Source organism: Quercus robur, chromosome 3 (assembly GCF_932294415.1).
Source record: "Quercus robur chromosome 3, dhQueRobu3.1, whole genome shotgun sequence".
Taxonomy (NCBI): Eukaryota; Viridiplantae; Streptophyta; class Magnoliopsida; order Fagales; family Fagaceae; genus Quercus; species Quercus robur.
In genome coordinates this window covers 34,906,910-34,928,132 of record NC_065536.1, presented here as the reverse complement: position 1 = coordinate 34,928,132, position 21,223 = coordinate 34,906,910, and the positions used below count along the sequence as shown (strand labels likewise).

At 35.4% G+C, this 21,223-nt stretch overlaps 1 protein-coding gene across 3 annotated transcripts in view; it reads left to right on the top strand.

The window, feature by feature from the left end:
* The window catches only part of LOC126717899 (ADP-ribosylation factor GTPase-activating protein AGD4-like), a 43,760-nt gene extending 37,578 nt beyond the window's left edge, over positions 1–6,182 (top strand). For 2 of the 3 annotated variants that reach the window (XM_050419860.1, XM_050419859.1), the window contains 2 exons: positions 5,093–5,544; positions 5,792–6,182. In XM_050419860.1, coding sequence (XP_050275817.1) covers positions 5,093–5,544; positions 5,792–5,906 — 567 coding nt within the window. In that variant the 3' untranslated portion in view covers positions 5,907–6,182. Of the gene's footprint in view, positions 1–5,055; positions 5,545–5,791 lie in introns of those variants that run through there. The other variant, XM_050419861.1, reaches the window with a different exon arrangement.
* Positions 6,183–21,223: the final 15,041 nt, after the last annotated feature.

Genomic DNA, 21,223 nt, shown 5'->3' with positions numbered 1-21,223 from the left:
AGACAGAAAAAGCTATTTACAAAGGAGAGAACTAAGGAACAAAGGGAGAGAATCACTAGAGGTGAGTCCCCAAGCTCTAGACCAGTCAAAAAGTGAACCATTCTCAAAAGTTTGCAAATTTCGCTCCCTCCAAATACACCACATTAGGCACAACAGAACTAAATTCCAAATGCTAGAAGAGTGCTTTCCAAACCAATTCCACCAATCAAAAAGAGTATTTGCAACTGATCTTGGCAAGACCCATGAAATCCCAAAAGATCTAAAAACCAAGCTCCACAACTAATAAGCTTTTTCACAATAGAGTAGCAAATGATCCACCATCTCCCCATTACAACGACACATAATGCATCAATCAACAAAATCAAAGCCTCTACCCCGCAAATTGTCGCCTATAAGAATCTTATCCCAAGCTGCGGTCCAAACAAAGAAAGAAACATGCCGATGATCCTTAACCTTCCAAATACCTTTCCAAGGAAAGATAATGGGCAAGGGACCTCGTAACATATTATAAAACGAGCAGATGTCAAAATTCTCATTCTTCGTCAACTTCCATTTCATACGGTCTCCATTCTCAGTTGGAGGTAAATTAAATCCCAAGGTACAAAGGAATTCATTTACAACACCCATCTCCCAATCATTTGGTTCTCGAATTAAACGAACATTCCAACTTCTCCGTTCCTCTATCCCCAACCGTTCAAGAGAAGAGTCCACAGATGCCTCTCTACTAGTAGCAATGCCTCTCTACTAGTAGCAATTGGGAAGGCCAGTTGCAGTGGTAAATACCCACACCATCGATCTGTCCAAAATTTCACTCTATATGCCACCCCTACCTCAAACCGAATATTTTTGTTAAAAATCTCTCAACCCATCCGGATACTTCTCCACAAACCACACCCATGTATACCCCCTATGGGCCTACCCAGTTGTAAGACCATCCCCCCACTCTTCCCCAAACTTCAAAGCTACAACCCTTCTCCAAAGCCATGTCTCCTTAACCCTAAACCACCATAACCATTTTCCTAATAAGGCTTTATTAAAAGTAGTTAATTTCTTTACTCCCAAACCACAATTCGCCATAGGCGCACACCTTCTCCCGCGCTACCAATTGTGTCTTGGAATCCCCCACAAGAAATCCTTTTACAACTTCTCAATTTTATTAGCCACTTGTAGGGATGGTAAAACGAGATAAATAGTAAGTAGGAAGACAAGATAACGTGCTCTTAAGGAACGTCAGTCTTCCACCTTTTGACAAATACAACTTCTTCCACCCAGCCAACTTTCGCTTAGTTTTCTCCAACATAGGATTCCAAATAGTAGGGAACTTATGGGTATCCCCCAACAGCATACCAAGATAGGTCATAGGCAAAGTCCCAATCCTACAACCCAAAATCTCTGCCAAGGCATGCACATTATTAATCTCCCCTATTGGAACCATCTCACTCTTCAAGATATTAACCTTCAAACCTGTCATAGCCTGGAAACAAAGTAGTAGCATCCAAACATGTAGGATTTGCTCCACATCTGCATCACAAAACAGAATTGTATCATCTGCAGACAAAAGATGCGAGACACATTCCCCTCCACCTCGTCTACCATCAGCCCTAAAACCACGAAGCAAGCTAGCACCTTCAACTCTTTTCAACATCCTACTAAAAACCTCTATCATAACCAAAAACAACATAGGAGATAGTGGGTCCCCTTGTCTCAATCCCCTTGTGCTCCCAAAAAAGTTAGGTGGAGACCTATTGACCAAAATAGAAAATTGAATCGTAGATATACAAGTACGAATCCATTTGCACCACTTCTCCCTATAGCCCATTCTCTTCAATAGATCTAGTAGAGTCTCCCAATTCACATGATCACAAGCTTTCTCAATATCTAGCTTACAAATAACCCCCGAAATCTTACCCTTTACTCGACTATCAACACACTCATTGGTAATAAAAATTGAATCAAGTATCTGTCTGCCACCCACAAAACTATTCTGAAACTCATCAACACACTCATTGGTAATAAAAATTGAATCAAGTATCTGTCTGCCACCCACAAAACTATTCTGAAACTCAAATACCAGTTGATCTAAAATCACTTTCAAGCGATTTGCCAAAACCTTAGACAAGATCTTGTACAAGCTCCCGACCATGCAATAGGTCTGAAGTCTTGAATATTGGAAGCATCATTCGTCTTAGGGATTAATGCTATGAAAGTAGCATTCAAAGATTTTTCAAATTTACTGTGTTGATAAAACTCTTCAAATACTGCTAAAACATCTCTTTCCACAACTCTCCAACAATGGTGAAAAAAGGCCCTAGAGAAACCATCTGGACTTGGAGCTTTATCTCCTTCCAACTCTTTAACAGTTAGAAGAATCTCCTCCTTTTCAAACCTCCTTTCAAGTCAGCCCCTCTCCAACGTATCTATCTGATCAAACTCCAAACCTTCCATAAAAGGCCTCCACTCCTCTGTCTCCTGATACTGATTTTTATAAAAATTGTACTACCTGAGCAACCACCTTAGATTCCTCCTCATAAATCACTCCATCCACCTCCAAAATACTTAGATGATTATACCTTCTACGGGAATCAGTCACCTTATGGAAGAATTTAGTATTTTTATCTCCTTTCTTAATACATAACATCCTCGATTTCTGTCTCCATGAGATTTTTTTCAGTGAAAGAAGATTCTCTACTTGAGATCTCACAACAACTCTCTCACATGTCTCTGCATCAGAGAGGCCAAACTCCCCTTCCTTGGCATCTAAAAATTTCAAAGCCTCCAATAATTCTTTCTTTTTATGTCTAACATGACCAAACTCACTACGGTCCCACTGAATAATATCTTCTTTCAAAGCCTTCAATTTTTTGGCAAACACATAACTAGGCATACTAGAGAAAGAATGTCAATTCCACCAAGAATGAACTCTTTCTATAAACCTATTTGTCTTTAACTACATATTCTCAAACCTAAACGGACTTTTCCCCCTCGCCAATAGAATTGGGAAATGGTTTGAAACAGGACGAGATAAAATCTGTTGAATCACATCCGGATAGTGCTCCTCCCAATCATGAGACACCAGAACTCTGCCTATCCTAGACATTGAGGGCTGATCCGAACCACTAGACCAAGAATAGCTCCCTCCCTCCAATGGTAAATCAATCAAATTAAGATCCTCAATGAACTCAGAAAATTGTTCCATAGCCGGAGTAAGATAAGAATTACCCAACTGTTCACTCGGAAAACGAACGATATTAAAATCCCCAATGCAACACCATGGGATGTTCCAGTATTGCTGAATGCCAACCAACTCATCCCACATCTAGCCCCTCACATTATTATCATTTGGGCCATAAACCCTTGAACACGCCCAAATAAAACCATCCCCCACCCCTTGCCACCGAACTGACACAAAAAAGGAACCCACCATAATCTCCAACCTTTACATAGTAACATTTTTTCTTCCTTTTTTGTGTTGCGTCATTCAATAGTATCCAAGATTGTTCATGAGATCCTACTTTTTGCAATGAAATCTGAAATGGCAATTGAAATCAAACCGAAAGTTGATATCTTTGTGTTATTTCATTTACCCTTCCTTAACATGGGTTGCATTTCTTATTCATTTTGTATTTTCCTCCTAAGGTTATTCTGGTCAAATTCAAAACTTATTTTATTATAATAACTAAAAATTTTAAAATCACAAATGTCATTATAAATATAATGGACAAACTCACCAGTTATCTTTGGAGGGATTTGACAAATGTCATTATAATTATAATGGGCAAGCTCGCAATTTCCTTTGGAGGGACTTAGCTATATTGTCCTTCTTAGCTGGACCAACTAGAAAGTTACTTGCACACTTAACTTTCTGTCCTTTTCTTTTCTAGTTCAATAGACTCATCACTAAATTTGGTAAATAATGCAGTGGACTTTTCTTTTGCAACAGTTTTTTAGGAAACAAATCATGGTGCTGTGGGGGCATTATGAGTATGGTACTATGATGGGTTCCCCTCTTCTTCCTCTCCCTATGGTTTCTTTCTCATTTGCATTATTTGAACTTTTCAATATCCTGTTTTAACAAACACGGGCTGCCTTACCGGAACAACCATTAATCATCAAACCCATCTCCCCAAGCCATAACTTTCATCCTCCCAGCTTTTTTAAGGTTATGTTATGTTCATCATCGTGAGCATGAAGTAATCTTTTTCCCTAATAAAATAGCTTTCCTTATTTAAAAATTAAAATTAGAAAAAAAAAAATCCCTATCATGTCCAATCCTTTCCCCCGGGCATCATACATGTATAATGTCCTAGCAGTACACTTAACATGCATATTGCAGTAGTCAGCTAGACCAGAAAGGCACATCAACTCTTGGTTTGAAACATACATGATTCAATGTCTCTGCATAATGTGCTTTATGATTCACTACCAAATGCCATCTTGAGTCCTCTTAAACAGCTTCCTTTTAATAGTTTTATGTAGAATATGCTTTTTGATTCATGAATTAGCAATTTATCAAGTTGTTATTAAAGCCCCATCCCTTGTGTCTTTCTAGTGGCACTAGCTCATCTACTGCCTCGTTATCTAATCCTTGAATCATTATGTGGAGAGGAGATGCACTGCTGATCCTTCCATTATTCAGTTTCTACATGAGTCAATATGAAGTTTACAGTAAAGTGATGCATTGATTTTGCATGTTTTCCCAAACTTCAGAGATGTTTTGTAGGTATCTTGGCCTTCTAGATGATTCTTTAGGCTTAAAGGGTAACATAAATGTTAACTAGTGTCATATGATCTCATGTTGCTTTCACTTTGTCATGCTGTTTGTGGATCTGGTAAGATGTTAACTATTAATATGTAATAGTAAATTTGAGCCTTTAGCTTTGCAAACTACTGGTTCATCCATGAGAGTCCTTGTCATTTATATGTACAGCTTCATTTGTGTCTGAGTGCGTGTGTTTTAATGTTCAGAAAACATTCTTATGTTATATCTGCAATATCATCCATGTTCTATAAATCTCAATCTGAATTACCAGTTTTTACCATCTTCCACTATCTAAGGTCTAAAATGAAGCATAATATTCTTGCCGTAAATTAGTACGTAGAGAAATTGCTAGTCATCCGAGGAGTAATTGAAGCCGGGACTCTTTCCTATGCTACAAATATCTGGCAAGCAGTTAAGAACAATAATTTGCGAGAAGTATATCGCCTTATTGTTATGTCAGATGTAAGTCTCGTCAACACTACATTTGATCATGTGGATGGTGTCAATCTATATCACCATGTGGATGCACAAGACTCAGATGCAATTGAAAGGAAACAGTATGATCCAGCAGACTGTGATGGAATCGAGGACTCCAATGAGCCAGCGAACTGTCTTCAAGGTTGTTCATTATTGCATCTTGCATGTGACTGTAGCTATCCGTTGATGGTTGAATTGTTGCTGCAATTTGGTGCGGATATAAATATGCGCGACTTCCATGGAAGGACTCCTTTGCACCGTTGCATCTCCAGAGGGAACAACCCACTAGCAAAGGTTCTACTTAGAAGGTAATATATCTGTCATGAATATAAGTTTTGGAAGTCTTTTTTTTCTAAGAAACTGTCTGTAATGAATATAAACTCCTGTTTCTTATGATTAACTTGTAGCATCATATAAAAAATTACTGTACAGCTTTTGTACTTGTCAAATAGAGGATTCTTGTTTTTATTAGGGACAGACCAAGCGATAGAATGCAACTTCTGTCTTTTCTGTTGGTCAGATTCTTTTATAACTCCTAACGTATAAGTCATGCAGAGGCGCGCGTCCATCAATTAAAGATGGTGGAGGGCTTAGTGTACTGGAAAGAGCAATGGAGATGGGAGCAATTACTGATGAGGAGCTATTTATATTGCTTACGGAATGCGAGTAAACTAACATTGCCACCTGATGTAAGCTTGCTTAGTCTGTTTTTGACCCCCGCTGCTGACTACCCATATTGTCTGTAAACGTCATAATCCTCTTTCATCTTTTAGAACAGAAAAACCCTTATTAATTAATTTTTGATATCTATTGACATTATTTTCCCTCAATTTATAGCAGTCTGTTGAATATTGTTCTCTAAGAATATTTGAAATAGAAATATTCTTGTGTTCTAATATAGTTCAAAATTCCTAATCTTATTCTATAACGATATTCACTGGAAACAGTTAACCGTCTTCAAATTTGATTAATGTTTTATTCATTAGTTGAATACATGTGTCAAAATTAAAGATTAGTTTCCTTATGGATAGTGATGAACAGAGATGATTATTTAAAATTTGGATTATGTTTCTTTGCTATGGTTTTTGTTTACTTTTTTATGTATCAAAACGTGCACGTACCTTCCAATTCTGGTTGCTATGATTTTATATGGACATAGAGAACAATAGGTTAAATAAAATGATCCAAATCCAGTGTTTCGCATGGCCATATGAATTGGGTATAAAAATCCTTCTGGATTTTTTAATCCTCAATGTTTAAATTTTAATTTTTTTTTTTATAAAAAAATTGTTTTTAAAATAATTCATTGAATTTATCGATTTAATAGTAAACTAGTGGATGTATGCATGCGCGTGTACAATGTAAATTTAGGATTGGTCACTGAATTTTTGAAATGGCAATTTGTACTTGGTTCAATGAAAGCCCCCTCTTTTTTTTTTTTTTTTTTTTTTTTGGGTAAATTACAAAATTGGTCCTGATCCTTTACATTGTATCTCAATTTAATCATGAACTTTTCAATTGTGTCAGTTTAGCCCCCAACTTTTCAATGTTGTTTCAATTTGATACTTGTTATTCCGTAGATGGAAAAGAGTAACATGTGAAATGGAATAATATAAAACCGATTTACTTGTCACATCAACGGCTAACTGTGCCATGTCATATTAAAGAAATTTAAAAAATTTTTTAAAAAAAAACCAAAATTCAGTTCTCAATCTCTCTCTCGTCAGTTTTCACCATTCTCACCACTTCGTGATCCTTGCTCAGGGGAATTAAAGCCATATCTTTCTCTTCGATTTCACGGACTAATATTTAATATCTTGAATATTGGTGGCTATTTCATGATGTGGTTATTTTTTTTCCCTATTTTGTGGAGGAAAGCATCAAATCCTTTCTCGTGACAATGCTCTGCAACGTGAAGAATGTATTCGTCTATAGCATCTTCAATATGATAGTCTACCTCTCCAATTCATCTAAAATACCCAAAAATTCCATTTCATAGCCATAGGAACATCACAGCAAATAATAGAGCAACAAAACCAACCAAAAACAGAGAGATATTGGCCCAATTAAAGCCAACAAAATCAAGAGAAGAAAATAGACAAGCAATATCAAACACTTATTTGAAGCAAAATTGAAATAGAAATCTTATTTAACTAAGACACCAAACAATGAATTTCTAAAACCATATATTTAAATGGAGATATAAGAGTGAAATAATATTTGGATTACAGTGGGTTTTTCACTCTGTAGGATTTTTTTTTTGTGGTTATCTTATTTAGAAAGCTCAAGTGGGATATTTAAAGACCCACAAAAGTAGTCAAATTACATTTCAGTTCCTACAAATTAGGACATGAGCATTAAAGTCTCTAACGTTTATTTAAACATTAAAATAAGCTATCTTATTCACCTCACTGCCCCCAGTCGCAACTCATTATCCCTGAGAAATCTTAACTGCATGTTTGACCATGTCAAACCCCACACATCCAATTATGGCCAAAACATGCAATTCTATTATTCAAACAATTTTATTAATAATAATTATTTCATATACAATATTGTGTAAGGTAATTTCTTTTGAGAACTACACACATACACATTATGAGTTATTTGATGACACAATTCAACACCCATATTGTGGGCTATTAATCCACACAATTCAAAAATATTTAATATTTTTTATAACATACCCCTATGAGTTTTAATATTTAATGGACCACATACATCAGAATGTACAATAGTTAATAATTCATTAGATTTTTGTCCTTTAAGAAAAGGAAGTCTAGCCATTTTATTAGATATGCAAGGTTCACAAGTAGTAAAAACAATGTTCATGTTTGGATTGCAAATTACGTCTCTTTTCTCGGCATGAACAGTGTCTGTGGAGAAGGTTTTGTATCAATTGAAGGACTGTAGGGACAACTGTGGGGAAAGTAGCGACAACTGTAGGGAAAGTGGCATTGTCCTTGTTCAGTAACTTCTTCCAGTTCCTTAACTTTTTCCATTTAGTTATTTATTTAAGTTTTATTTTCTTTTAAAAAACAACCAGACGTCTCTCCCAATATTCTACCCAAAAGGGGCTAATCAAGTACGTGACCTTTGAGGCTTAGGGGCTTTGTGGAGCCTCCTTTGAAAGAGGACTTAATGTATTTGAACATTTAATTTATTTAAATAAAGTTTCCTGAAGTGTTTATGCTTGCTTACACTGCTTTTTCTCTCTTGATTCCTGCAAATTATTGTTTATTTGTTATTATATTTGCCTTGTATTTGTCTTTTGGAGTTTTACGTGACATGTGCACAGATCAGTTCAGCATAATGTCCCAAACAGGGTGTGGTGAACCGATCCCAGTTCACCCATTCTGTACTCTTATTTTACTCCAGGCCCTATTCAACAGCCCTGGATACCGTATTGGGTTTGGGCCCGGGGAATTGTCCTAAAAAAGGGCACCACAGACATCAAACTTCATATTGTTAAGTCAAGGTTAAACACATTGAAAGAAAAGTTAGTTGGTTTGGAGAAGTCGGTGTCTTAAATTGGGTTTAGACAAACTGAGCAAAAGGTTATTGTACAAGTTTTATAGGAGGAGCTTAAAGGCATTAAGTCGATGTTGTGATTGAAGACTAGGATAGGGAGGCTTTGAAGTAGATATCTTCCTCCTAGATAATGGACGTTCTGATTTAAAGAACTTGATGTGGCTACCTTGAATTTTTTTTTTTTTATTCTTACTTCATTTGTAGACTTTTTGTGCTTTTTAAAAAAAAAAAAAAATCATCATAATACACCAATAATTAGTAAGAGAATTTATTTTTGTATATAGTTTGGCTTGAGATATCAAAGTGATGCAAATGATTAATTTTGAAATTGTGATTGGGCTCAGTAAGGGATACCAAGCTATCTATGTACCAAAAATGGATCAAGTTATCTTGTAGTTCAAGAAAGAATTCTTTTTTATGTGATTGAATTTAGAAAGGAATACTAAGTTGCCTACATATCCAAAAGGAATCAAGTCATCATGTAGTTCAAGAAAGATTTTTTTACGACTTAGTAAGGAATACTAAGTTGTCTACACACCCAAAAGAGATCAAATTATTGTGTAATTCAGGAAAGATCCTATTGTGAACATATTTAAAGGTGATGAGGAGACATCTAAGGCCTCTAAAGTATTAGTTTGGGTAGTTTAAGCACTTAACAAAGGCCATCTTAAACTTCATGCATAATAGCATTTCAAGAATTTGTCGTTGATATTGTTAATTCCTAAACCATCCTCGATGACCAACTTGTATACACCATTTATTTAGACCTCTTGAACCACATATGGTCCATCCCACTTTAATGGAAACTTATTTCTCATGTTATGTGTGATGATGATAGGTCTTTGAAAGCTTAAAAATGTGTTAAAAACATAAGAGCTATTTAGACCCCCAAATAAAAGTTACGGCTCGATAGATTTTACACTAACTTAATTCTAAGTGCGGAATAGTGTAAATGCGAGCGGATAAACAAACAAGCTACTCTAGCACATATTCATATAAACACAGCAGTAAAATGAAATGTAAAAGAGTAGGGAAGAAGAAAGCAAACACAGATAACATGCCGATGTGTTATCGAAGAGGAAACCAAAGAACTCGGTGAAAAACCTCTCCACCAGCCTCTAAGTGGTAATCGATCTACTAGACAATCAGTTGGGATACATGGGTTAGCAAAAGACCCTCCAAGCCTAATCTACCCGCTGTACCTAAGCCCTTCAAGCTCCTACTCCAACAAGGCTTCTCGAAACCGTGTCTTGTCTAGCTCTCCAGATTTCGCAACAAGCTTCATGTTGCATCTACCATTCTTGGCTTCTTCCAATACTTCCCAGCAGCACCAAAACCTCACTTGACACTCTGAAAGGGTGTGGTAAGTGTTTGGGCTATCAACCTCTCAATGGTATGGAAATGGAGAGGTAGGAGTTGAGGAAATTCCACAAGTTTATGTGTAGAGATATATGGGTATGATAATCTCTGATATATGGGTATGATAATCTCTAACTCTCAAGGTGTTTGGCTAGGGTTTTCTTTCAGAAGCACTCCTTAACATTTGTGGGTAATATTTGTATATATAGTGTGGGTACAGAAAGTGTGTATTAGATAGTACAGTCTGGCAGAACAGAATGTTTTGCGAGTGTCTCGCGGGAAGGCCTTACCCGCGAGCTATTTACGAAATACAGCTATCTCCATCTGTACTGACATTTTGCATTCCAATCATGTGCAAGGCACATGCTTCACTTCGCAAGATGCTTAGTCGCGAGCTACTCGTGAGAAATCTTCTGGCTTCAATTGCTTGAGTCTTCACACACACTCTCTCTCTCTATCACACAACCCTTATAATCAAATCCCACAATAAATACAGGGTACAAAAGATTGAATATAATTACAATCAAATTTGGCACGGAATAAAAGCCAACAGAATACATATTTGTAAATCACAACTTTACAGTCTTCATACAACAAGAACCAAATCTCCAACTGGGAAAAATTGAGGATGAACCTTCTTATTGAATGTCCTAGAAAGGCAAGCTTGATAACATTAGCGTCATTGTTGTACCTCAAGCCTTTTTTTCTCTAAACCTTTGCAGTAAAGCCAATGTAATTATGAAGAGTGAGTAATTTTTTCAATAAAATAGCCTATGTTTTACCATCAATAAATCACAATAGATAATCTGATAACTTACAAAATATTTACAAACAACATCAGCACAACAGTTTTAGTTTTTACAAAAATAGTTGTGTGAGAGACCGTACCCCCGGCCCCTTTTTTTGTGGTGTTGAGCCAAACTCATGTGAATGGGTGGAGTCGTGTTATTGCATCTTAAAATGGAGATTCGACTGATTATATTTTCCCCTTTAGATTAAGGGTTTTACAATAGAGTCGCCATTTATTTAATTATTGGAATAAATAAGAAAATCAAAATTGAAAAATTCCTCATTTTATTAATTTGCAAATGAATTTACGTTGATCATAAGAAATTACATGACTTTGGTCCTAGATACAATTTAAGATAAAGTACATGACTTTGTTTCTTAGTTACAATCTAGAAATTGAAAATTACATGGATAAGCATTGGTCTATCAACCCTTGATCTAAGCTTGGTGGCTATGTTATAAGGTGGGAAGGTGCTAGGCACCCACCTTGCCCGGTAAAACCGGTATTTTAGACTATGGTAGCCAACATTCATATCACATCATCCAATATGTTATCAATCAATTTGCATGTTGAATTTAATGTGTGTGCATGTGATAAATCCTAATTCAATTTATTAAGCATTGCATTTGGATTGAAAAATAAATTTTAGTGAATGTGTGAGGATGGTGATATCCTAGATTCAAGGATTTGAAATAATTATGAAATAAACATCTTTTTCATATTTCTGATATGGATTTAAGATCAAAACTAGTGTTATGCATGAACATGTGATGAACAACCAAGGACATGTGAAGAACACATAAGAATATTTAAGAACATTCAAACATATTCAAGGAATTTAAATAATTACTATCATGCTTTAATATTAAATTCTCATCATGGCAACATAAAAAAACAAATTAGGGAAATTGATTATACCTTCATGCAAGATCCATACGGTGGAGGAGGAGACTCTTGGTGGAGGTCCTAAAGGTGGAGGAAAAGAAGAGCTAAGAAAGGGAGAGTGAGTCTCACTCAATATCTTGAATATTAGAAAGACCAAGATATGACAAGACTACTCTACTTCACTAGAACTCAAGAGAGGAAAAGAGAGAGGGCTTTTGTGTGCTTTGGAATGGAGGAAAGGGGGGGGGGTTTATATAGTAGTGATGAAGAAAATATGAATTGAAGGTCATTTAATGAAAGTTGACAAAGAATCATGAACCTAAACCTTATTTTAGCCTTTGGGGAAAGTCGGGTGTATTAAATTTAAAGATTGGTGGGAGTGAGGAGCAAGTAAAATTCGGTTTTCCCGTAACTACTATAACAGTTTGTAGAGTCAAATTTAAAAAAAATCATATCTTCCTTAATTCTGATTAGAATTGTCTCATTCTTGTGCTCAAATTGAAGCCCCGAATGTCTAGTTTCTGGGAATTAACCTCATTCACAGATTCAAAATATTCTGAGAGATATCAATGAAATGGTGAGCAGGGGTCATTTGTTAGAAAATAATTTCAGTACAATTAACATTAATTGGTCCCAAATTAGTTTCCAATTAATATTAATAGACTCCAATCACTCCCATTTCAGACTTAATTAGTTCCAAATTTACCCTAATTAAAAGATAATTGCACAAATTACTTATTGAATAATTAATGTTTGACCATCTAATTAATTAAGTGTGTGCAATCTTACCATAAAATGTAGTTCTAGCCAATCAAATAATGACACTTCATTAATATTAAATTGATTATAATTATAACCAATTGGAATCAGTTTTTCATAATCACATATAGTCGGATTCAATTTGTGATAGTGCATCTCAGCCATTAAAACTTGATTTGATGATAACTTTCAATTTGATGGTTCGATTAGGGCTTATGACTAGTCGATTTGATTATTACAACATTAAGATCATTTTGGTGAAATGAGATTAAGGATCTAATGACCAGAATCAAGATGCATATTTTCAACATGAAATTACCCTTTTACCCTCCATGTAAGGTTAAATACGGGTTGCAAAATGGGGTGTCAACAAGTTGAGAGCAAAAAACAAAAATTGACTTTGATAACCATTAAAAAAAAATTGATAAAATGACTATGCTACTAAGAGAGAAATTAGATTTGAGAAGACAAGTAAAACCAAGCAATATGACATATAAATTGATAAATTGCTTCCCTATGTTTAATACATACATATACCGATATATGTATATATGCTAGTTAGAGCTGCAACCCAATAAAAAGTTGCATGAACACACATAGATATATAACTAAAAGCATCACACATTGCAGTCCTCAATTGAATGTACTGCCATCATTAACAATAAATAAACATGTAGTATGTAAATAAGATCATTGTTCCTTAACAAACCAAAATGTCACCCTATTATACCATACAACCAATACAACAAAAAATGGTTCTAGTGGTAATTAAGTATAATACATAACAATAGAAATAGTAGCTGCAACCCACAGAAAGCAGTCCAAACTTGCCCCCTACATTAAACTACTAACCAAATCCATTTAGCCCCTTCTCCTATCTGGCCTTAATGAAATGAAAGCGGCCCTATTGTCGGGATTATGGAGTTCCTTAAGGACTTTGAACATGGTGAAATCGTCTACATTTTCAATAGAGTTAAGAATTTTGACGGCCCTGTCCATCGAGAACCTATCACCCCCCGGCGTAGAGTCAACAAATTGCGGCCTACTATCGCTGTCCTTACTAAGCCTCTGCCTTGACAGTTCCATGAAGTTATTGATAGCATCGGTCATCTCACTAAGGGACCCTCCTTTCCTCTTCTTCCTTGCCGAGCTCGCTGTGTGAGATGGCAGCTTTCTAGCATGCTTGCTACCTTGCCCTTCAACTGGGGTGGGTAGCTCATCCACATCGTCTCCACTAGCAACTTCCACGTTCATGTGTACTCCATGCGTTAGGAAAGCCGCATCAAGCTCTCGCTCTTCATCACTGTTAGGGGCTGGTTGAGAAGAGGAATTTTGTAGAATTCCAGTTGCAATGCCTACATTGAATAGCTGTCCTAGCAGATCATAGTGATCTAGCCCCTTTTTACAAAACTCTTTGCACCTAGGGTTGGCCTATTAACAACCGTATATATGGGTTAATCACGTGTGGTATTTATTTATATGAATACTATGAATCAACGACATGGAAATTATGAAGCAAACCTATAAAACTCACCACCGCTTCGTGTGCCCAAGCCTTATCACTTCCTGTGAGCGTCTTAGTGACAAACTCCCATCCCATTTCGAAACGACTGATTAACTCGGAAAAAACTTAGTGTCTTTGCTTTAACCTTTGAAATTTCTGGTGTAATTGATCTTTCTGATAGTTTTTTCCAGCTCATTGATTGAACTTGTTTTGGATGATTATCCAAAGCCCTTTTTTAAATTGCCCATTAGGCATGTTCCCTTTGACCTCTTCTTCAACTAAGACATCTATGAAGTGCTTCTCAATGGGAGAAGGCCATAACTTACCATCCTCGGCGTCGCTTGATGTAGCCATCTAATAAAAGATTGACACACTTTACCAAAAAATATCCACTAACATGGATATACAGTAGGCAACACAGAGTGTACATAATCTCCTATTGAATTCTAGGTTTCTAATTTATGATTTCTAAGACTTGAACCTAATCCTCCCCAATAACAATAACTACAGAATAGAAAAATGGGTTGTCCTTTGCACTGAACAATTCTACCAAACATGTTGTAGCATTATATATTACTAAGTTAAGATACAGCTACAACAACACATTTAGATCCACAAATCCCAGTGATGAGAATGCAAAATGTCATATTTTTCTCTCTTAATGTTTAGTATTTTATATTTATTTGGTGCCTAAATGTACTCATTATTCTTATATTTTGATTTAGGATGCAAATGGAGGCATTAAGTGCAAAACGTAGCTAATTGGGCGATTCTGGACAGCTTTGATATTGCTTAGTAATCTGGGCGTAACTCTCTGATCCGAGCTCCGATTGAGATGATTCAAGATGCTATAGAACGCCAAGACAACTTTCATGTTTTGAGTTTTGAGAGATACGGGCTTCATCAAGGTCGAAATCGGGCTTGAATTTGCTGCACCTGCACTATTGACGTTTTGGAATGTTCCTTTGCCTGCAATTCTAATACGCAGATCTGATGCAGTTTATTTTTGGAAGCTTCCAGATCTGATTCATGAAAATTCCAGCTGAAAAACACCACTTTCCTAGTTATATTAGGACTTTTTTTATTTTTAATATTTTTCCTTAATTAGTCAGATTTGGATATTATTATTGAGAATATTTTTAGGACATTTTGTAGGCTTGGGAAAGGGGGAATTAACATGTAAAAGGGGGAGGAAAAATCAGAATTGGACAGACACGCCTCTCTCTCCCCTCTTCTCTGATTTTCTCCTTTGAGTTTTCATCATGGCCCTGCGTGGCTGAAACTTTTATACTTGGTTGAAGGAAATTGAAGCCTCGGAATCAATAAAACTGTGAAATCTAATTTGTTTTTATTGTTCAATTTATGCTTTGAATATTAGATGTTCTTTTGTGCCTATTTTCGTGATTGTCTCGTTTAATTACTAGGAGACTTACTAGTTTATTATTCGTTGCAATCTATTGCTAGGTTAGATATCAAATCCGTAATTGTTTGATCTCTCTAATTTGTGAAGTAACCAAGATTTAATGATTTGCTGCGTTAGAAATTATTAGATCTTAGGAAGAACGCTCCACTAAATTAAATACAACCGCTCGTGCTTGTGTTGTTTAGTTTCATTGATCTCTCTAATTCTTAAGGCTGCTACTAGATTAAACCTTTAGCGCTTGTCTTGGATTGTTTAGTATTTAGGGTTTATTAGATTGCTTGTTTTCTAATTAACTATGACTAAGAAGAGATAGGAAAATAGTTCCAACTGTGAATATTCAAAGTGTGAATTGATATATACTTGCATCGATGATCAGTTGTAAAATTCCGATGGTGGATGTTGACTTAGACCAAGGTTTGTTCTTTTGATTGAATTTGATACTTTAGTTTGAATTGTTCCTTAGTTGTTTTTTTTTCCTTAAAATTGTTTTCATTATACTCAACCTCCCCCCCCCCCCCCTGTTCACGTAGTATAAAGTTAGGCTAGATACTCTCTGTGGGAACGACCCTTACTTGTACTACTACATATATTTTTAGGAGTATAGGTTTTATTTTTGGTTGCCTGCAATAGCACACCACCTAGTGGCAATTAACTCAAACAAGTTATTACAGGTAGATACAACAGATTGTAGTGAAGAAAAGTTACATACAACATGGGGAAACAAAAAAAAATTCACAATTATAAATTATTTATATGAATTCAAATATATACTTTAGGCCTTTATAAATGATTTTCGAAAAGCCCATTTTCCTAAACCCTATTGTGATTCAAAAAGCCCATTTTTCAAACCATACTTAGTTTTAGTTAGATGGCCATGGAGAAAAATCATGTCCAAACTCAAGAGCAAAAATGAATAGCAAATATGAACACCGTGGGTGAAGGATTGTTCAACAGCAAATAAGAACAAATTCAGGAGCAAAATTCAACACTTACTATAGGTGAAGAAACTCATTTGAAGGAGGATGAATTGGGCGGAAATGCTGTGGAGGAAGATGCTGTGTCTAAGTAGTCCATAATATAACCGTGCTAATGGTTGAAGAGCTGTGCTAATGGAACTTAATTTGATTTGAAATAAAGTCTGTCCCTGGTTTGAAAAAATTTCAGAAAAACAATGATGAAAGCGTGTTTGGATTGGGCGAGTAAAATGTGGTGGTTGAGGACAGAGTGCAAGCCGCACGGATTTGGGATAAATGGGGTGATTTTAGGGTTTGGTAAGTTTGACTGAAGGATTTATGAAAGCTTTTAGGTGGGTGTTGGGTAGGAGTAAAGAGGGATTGAGGTGGGTGGGATTAATGATGGGATTAGCTAATCTATGATGCTGGGATGCGGATGTGGGGATGTTGTTGTGCAAGAGGGAGAGGATAGAGGAGAGCTTCGGTAATACTGAGGGGATAGATGGCGTGGGGGACAAGAGTCATTAAGGTGTAGTCCTATCAAAGTGGGACCCATGTATTTCAAAGTATTTACAATTGTACCACTAAATAACATTGTTTGTTTCTTGAAAATTGATATGAGGAGTTTTCTAAAATTAGTGTTTGAATAACATAACTCAAACACCACTTCAGAAAAAAAAGAGAAAACATCGTACCAAACAGGGTTTTTTTTTTTTTAACAACAATTTTCAGTGTTTAAAGACTAAAAATTGTTGTTTAAACATATGTACCAAACATGCTATTAGTTCTTTAAGACATAGAAGAACACTGTCTTTAGCAAAAAGACCTTCTTGAATGGTAATCCTTTGTGAAAGGGATTTGGTGTTCAAGTGGTAATACAAATTCTACCCTATAGACAATAGAGTATAGAGTGGCCTAGGTAGGTGTTTAATATGTTTTATGATACGCCCATAAAGCTTCTTTCAACTCTCTCTTGATAATCTCTTTTTACTTCCTTGCAATCTTCTTAAGCAAATTGCACATAATTGTTAAAGGCTTTGGGGAAAGTCGTTACAAAACTTGTTCATTAACTTATTGTAGAATTGCTTCCCAATATTAGCGATGATGTCATGGGGGACACCATATCTGTAAATGATGTTTCTCTTGATCAAGTTCATGATAGTTTATTTACTTCATAAAATTCAATGGCTTCAACCCATCACAACTATGATATATGAGACTAAAATAGTATTGAATTATTTCTCTATCTTATCTTCCTTGAAAATTGGAGGAACTACTCACATTTGACATATAGGAATTTGTAGACACCTCATTTTGCCCCTCCTATTTAACCTCACTTGCATTGCATTGCATATCATCACTATTTCATGTCTCCAAGGTAAGACTATAATTTTGACCATTTGATCTCCAAATACTTTTCATAAAACAAATCTTGAGGTCACAATAATCAAAACGATAGTTCATTAGCATTAATTGGACTACCGGATTACAAGATATCATATGATAAAGTTTTAATGGTGAAGTTCACTTGCATGAAATCGGTCTTGACCATAGGTGATACTGATCTCTTAATTCTAATTGGTCTATTTTTAGTCCAATTTAAATTAAATGATGTGCCATATTCCTATTGGCTGAGGATAGGGTTTATGGTAAGATTGCATGATCCAAATTAATCCAAAGTCAAAGAATTTATTGATTCCCAGCAAAATAGGCAGAATTTGATTTATTGGACAAATAATTAATTAATTGAACTTATTTGGAATTAATTTGCTTACCTTGAGGACCAAGAAAATTAAAAAAAGGACATTGAAATTCAGAGGAAATCAGATCACAATTGAAATGAAAATAGACGGACTCGAAAAAAAAAAAAATTAGGGAGGATCTGGACCAAGGACCAGATTCTCTAGATCTTCCTTCATTTTTAGTTCAGCTTGCTCCCCACTCAGTTTGACCTTGATTTCTGCGTTTTTTCTTTAGAAAACCTAATTTTCTAAGAATCTCACATTTCCTAGAGTCTAAAACCTTACACACATCTAGTATAAATACCTCCTCCACCATTTGTTCAAAAACACATCGAGTATCTTTGAAACTCAAGAAACTCTTAGGGCTTCCTAGCAAACTGAAGTTTCTCCCTTTCTCTCTAGAGTTTGTACTAATAAGGGATAGTTTAGACGTCCTAGTCATAAGTTACCAACTTCTTGCTTACAAATCCCTCTAGAAAGTGTTGTCTAGCTCAAAGTGCTTGGAGTGCTTAGGAGTGTCGGTGCATGCAGGTAAGATTTGAGCTTGGAGTGCTTAGGAGTGTCCTAGACTTCCTCTTTATTATTATGCCCTAGCTTTTTAGATCTAAGCATGACATATTCTTGTCTGTGTGCATGTTAGATCTAGGATGTTCACAGCCTTACATGAATTAGGGCTTTTTCAATTTCAATAAACTATTCACACACTCTTAGAATAGGGATTTTCAATTCAAATAGCATGTTCATATACTCTTAGACTAGGGTTTGTCACACATCACACACATATTTACCATCTCTTTCAATATCCAACCTAGGCATGCCTAGAATAGGGTTTCATCATGTTCTTCGATGTTTTACCTTGCAATCACATGTTTTGGATGATATAAACTCTTGAATGATATGATATGATCATTAGCTACTGTAGTTTGGAAGACTTGTTTCACCAGGTAGGTTTGATGCCTAACACCTTCCCAATCCTATAAACCTAGTATCCAAACTTAGATCAAGGGTTAATAGATTAGAATTATCCTTGTAATTTTCTTTTTCTAGATTGTAACTAGGAATCAAAGCGTTGTATTTTATTTTAAATAGTATCTAGGACCAAAGTAATGTAATTTTTTGGTTATTATCAAAGAGATGTACATTTTCAATTCATGAATATGACGATGTACTTTTCAATTTTTGGTTTTCTTATTTTTCCAATTAATTAAGTGCCAATTTCATTGTAAAACCCTTGACCTAAGAGGGATGATAACAATAGTAGAACCTCCACTGTCTCTTGAGAGACAATAAACATAACTTCACCCATTCGTGTGGGTCAATGCCCAAGACAATTTAAAGGTTCGGGGCTTGGGGGGTTGTGGTCTCTCTTAAAATTTTATGTCGGGAACCTGTATAGTGAGATTTGTTGCCAATTTTGCTAGAGCATTAGCTTGCTTACTCTCACTCACTGGGACATGCATGATATTAGCACAATCAAACAATTTCAAGAGCCTCGTGGCATATTTACAATATGGGACTACTTTAGGCTTTTAGAGCTTTGTTGGTTTTGTTTTGTTTTTGTTTTTGAAATTTTTTGAGGCTTTAGAGCTTAATTCCAATAGACCTTCAAGGTTTTGAAGAATGATTTAAATTAATAGTCTTCAAATGTTCTTCGACGCTTGAAATGTTGGTCACAAATGAGCTAGGGATGCCCTGTATTTATGGTGGTTTCTCAGAACAAGTCATTAATCTCTGAGGATAATTGGTCAATTTTAATTAGCCCAAGATCAAAAGGTCCCACTAGGACTTGTGTCTATTGATAATCTATTTTATTTCTTGGTGAAAATACACTTTTGGTCCCTTCATTTAGGTCAATTTTCCACTTTGGCCCCCACATTTTTTGAGCTCCTATTCTGGTCCCTAAAATTCGAAAATCATTTTTTATATAGTCCTTACTATGATCTCACTAACAAAAATAGTCTAGGTGTTAGACGGAGTGCACCGCTAGTAGGTATGAAGTTGAAGTGGTAATAATAATAATAATAATAATAATAATAATAATTTATTTGACACTTGACATATGCTATGTTAGCATTTTAATTAAAAAAATTAAGCCACATTAGAAAATTTAAACAAAAAATAAATTAAATTAAAAAAAACCTTCAATCTAATTAAATTAAATAATTAAAATAAAATTTTTGTTTTTGTTTTTGTTTTTTTTTTTTGCTTTTCTTTATTATTATTATTATTTTTTTGGAAGAACATTCATGTTCTTCCCAAATCAATACATACCCAACCGACCAACCCACTCACAATCAAACTCATTAAATTTTAACAGAATCAACATCGAAACCTCCTGCAAATCAGACTCATAAACCTAGAAAATAAACACATAAACCTATAAACAAACCAAGCTTTAGCAAATCCATAAATCTAGTAATTTTCTTAGGAAATAAACACAAAAAATATTGAAGATTTAACTCAAAACATAAGCTTCTTGTTCTTCCCCAAATCAAGACATACCTAATCGACCAATTAACAATTTAACACTGAAACCTCCAACAAATCAAACTTAAAAACCCCAAAAATAAATGCATAAACCCAGCAACCAAACCAATCTTCAACAAATTTGTAAACCCATAAATTTTCATGGGAAAGAAAACACACAAAAAACCTAGATAATTCAGCTTAAAAACAAAATAATAAATCCCAAAGCCCCCATTTTCTCAAATTTAAGCAAAATCATCAAATCCCAAAGTACCAAATCAATCCAAAATACAACCAACCCAAACAAAAAATCTCAAACAATCAAATTAGCACCATCGATCTCAATCTCTCTCTCTCTCTCACCCAAATTAAACAATCAAACCTAGATCCCAAAACCAAGTCAACCCTCACCACTGGGTTTTCATCTAAGGGTTTAGAAAGAAAGCCACCACTAGTTTTTGGCCATGGAGAGAGAGAGAGAGAGAGAGAGAACCTCTAGGTTTGGTTGGTTGTGAGAGGAAGAGCCATTGCCGTTGGTGGTTGTGGCATGATCTCTAAGCTAGGTCTGACTTGGC